At 38.6% G+C, this 2,646-nt stretch overlaps 1 protein-coding gene across 1 annotated transcript; it reads right to left on the bottom strand.

Moving 5' to 3' along the window:
• Window positions 1–1,182: 1,182 nt before the first annotated feature.
• On the bottom strand, window positions 1,183–2,157 carry LOC138349076 (uncharacterized). The gene is made up of 2 exons (XM_069298915.1): window positions 1,674–2,157; window positions 1,183–1,385 (listed from the first exon to the last, which is right to left on the bottom strand). Exons 1-2 carry the CDS (start codon window positions 2,155–2,157, stop codon window positions 1,183–1,185), a joined length of 687 nt encoding a protein of 228 aa, XP_069155016.1.
• Window positions 2,158–2,646: the final 489 nt, after the last annotated feature.

Below are 2,646 nucleotides of genomic sequence, written 5' to 3'. Positions count from 1 at the left end.
GAGAGAGTGGGTAAATGGGGTGTTAATAGACAGACACAAACTATGGACCGTAGTCTAGCTCAAAGACAGTAGGTCTGTCCGTGGATCAACACTTATTCAATATTTAAGGGCAGCATTTTTGGAGAGTTTTAATCACAAAAGACGGATGTGTAGTGCGGGCCATAGGTCAAGCTACGGTCCGTCGAGAGCAAATGTCGGTTGCATCTACTAATTTCTCAAAACATAATTTTTGGCCTATTTTAGATATAGAGTGTTACTATATATCCTTCTTGGGAACATTCATCCTCGAATGAAGACTAAACTAGTTGAAATAGAGGAAAAGAGCTGCAAACGCTACTATTAAACTGAGAACTAAGTTTCTAACTGAATTGAGTTCTGAGAACATGAAAATACGTTAAAAATACAAGTACAAACCGAGGGAACATCATTTTAAGTCTAAATTTATGCATGATTGACTGAATAATTTAAGAGGAACTATTACCTCAACCTTGAGTGGAATCGGAAGGAAAAAAGTTATGATACTTGGCTTTCATGACTGCTTCTGCTACCCGTGTAGCTCCCTGTACAGACTAAATCCTCCACAAAACAATGACTAGAGAGTCTTCTTTTTTTCTCAACGTTCGAACATAATGGTCAAGAATCGCAAATGGTACATCCTTATAAGAAGACTATCTTTCCCCGCAACACTCTCTAATGGAACCACAGAGGCTTGACCACCCACGCACTTTTTCAAGAGAAAGATGTGGAAGACCAGATGCACTACCACTAATTCTTTTGGAAACTCTAGCTCAAATGACACCTTGCCAACCCTTTTAATGATCTTGTAAGGTCATACATATCTAGGATTGGGCTTCACTTTCTTGCAAAATCTCATCAACCCTTTCATACATGACACTTTCAGGAAAACACAATCATCAACTTTGAACTCTAGTTCACTTATCTTTACATTTCGTTAGGATTTATGAGGACGTTGGTCTGTCTTAAGTCTATTTCTAATGAGTTTCTCTTTGTCTATAGCATAAAGGACTAAATCTTGCCCTATCAAAGTTGCTTCACCTACTTCAAACCAACAAATATTAAAGATGCTTAACCTACTTCAAACCAACCAATAGGAGATCTACATCTATGCTGATACAAAGCCTCATAAGGTTCCATCTAAATGCTGGAATGGTATCTATTGCTTTAGGGAAACTTAATAAGAGGAAGGTTATCATTCCAACTACCGTTTAAATAAATCACAGAAGATCTAAACATATCCTCTAGGGTCTGAATACGCTCTTCCTGTCCATCGGTCTGCGGATGAAATGCTATTGTAAGGTTAACTTGAGTACCAACACCCTTCTTAAATGATTTCCTGAGATGAGAGGTAACCTGAGGATCTCTATCTGAGATGATAGGCAAAGGAAACCCATGTAACCTCATAATTTCATTAATAAAAAGCTTGGCATAGTCCTCTACCGAATCTATATTCTTGACCGCTAAATATCGAGAAGACTAAGTCATACGATAAACTCTCACCCAAATGGATTAATGATATCTGTGATTACGAGGTAACCCTGTTATAGAATCCATATTGATCACATCCCACATCTAAGTAGGAATATCGATCTCTTGAGTCATACCTCATGGTTTTTGATGCTATACGTTGACTTGATGGCAATTGGGGCACTTACTTACAAAATCTTCGATATCCCTCTTCATGCCATTCCACGGAAAAGCTTCTCGCAGATTGTGGTACATTATAGTGGTACCTGGATTATTAGAATACCTGGAGTTATGGGCCTCTGCAAGTATATGCTTTCTCAATTCACCCACATCAGGAACACACAATCTACCGTTGTAGCAAAGTACACCATCTCCCCCTTGGGAGAAAACCTCCACTCTCTGATTGTGGATTTTACACTTAAGTTCAAGCAAGATTTGATCATTGTTTTGCTTTTCCTTAACCTCCACTACAAAAAAGGATTCTACCCAGTTCGGAGATATTACACCACTTTTTGATATGCTTATTACGCGAACTCCCAAGTGAGCAAGCATGTGAACATCCTTCACTAGCTCTTTCCTTTCTTCCTCAACATAGTCTACACTACCCCTAGATAATCTTCTGAGAGCATCTACTACTACATTCAACTTACCAAGATCATAATGCACACTCATATCTTAATCCTTAAGGAACTCAAGCCATCTCCTGTGACGAAGATTCAACTCTTTCTGGGTGACCACATGCTTAAGGCCTTGTGATCACTGAACACATCTACATGAACACTATAGAAGTAGTGCCTCCATATCTTGAGTGCAAATACTACGGCTGCAAGCTCGAGGTCATGAGTTGGACATTTCTTCTTATGAACCTTAAGTTGTCTAGAGACATAAGTTATAACCTTATATCTCTGCGTCAACACACAACCTAGGCCAACTTTGGATGTATTACTATATCACATTACCATCTAAACCCTCTGGTAGAGTCAAGACACGAGTTATAGTCAATCTAGTCTTCAATTCGGCAATGTTCTTCTCACAATTATCTGACCATTGAAGCTTGACCATCTTTTGAGTTAATCTAGTCAATTGTGAGGCTATGGATGATAATCCTTCCATGAACCTTCTATAATAACCCACTAGACCTAAGAAACTTCTGATATATAT

The sequence above is a fragment of the Solanum lycopersicum genome, chromosome 6 (genome assembly GCF_036512215.1).
Source record: "Solanum lycopersicum chromosome 6, SLM_r2.1".
Lineage (NCBI taxonomy): Eukaryota > Viridiplantae > Streptophyta > Magnoliopsida > Solanales > Solanaceae > Solanum > Solanum lycopersicum.
This window is presented reverse-complemented; position numbering and strand designations above follow the sequence as displayed.

What these genes read in the sequence shown, in the direction of transcription:
- LOC138349076 (XM_069298915.1), bottom strand. Translation starts at nt 2,157, where the DNA reads ATGAGTGTGCATTATGATCTTGGTAAGTTGAATGTAGTAGTAGATGCT. An exon ending in GGATATCGAAGATTTTGTAA is followed by an intron (nt 1,386 to 1,673) that starts GTAAGTGCCCCA and finishes CTATCATCTCAG; the next exon opens with ATAGAGATCCTCAGGTTACC.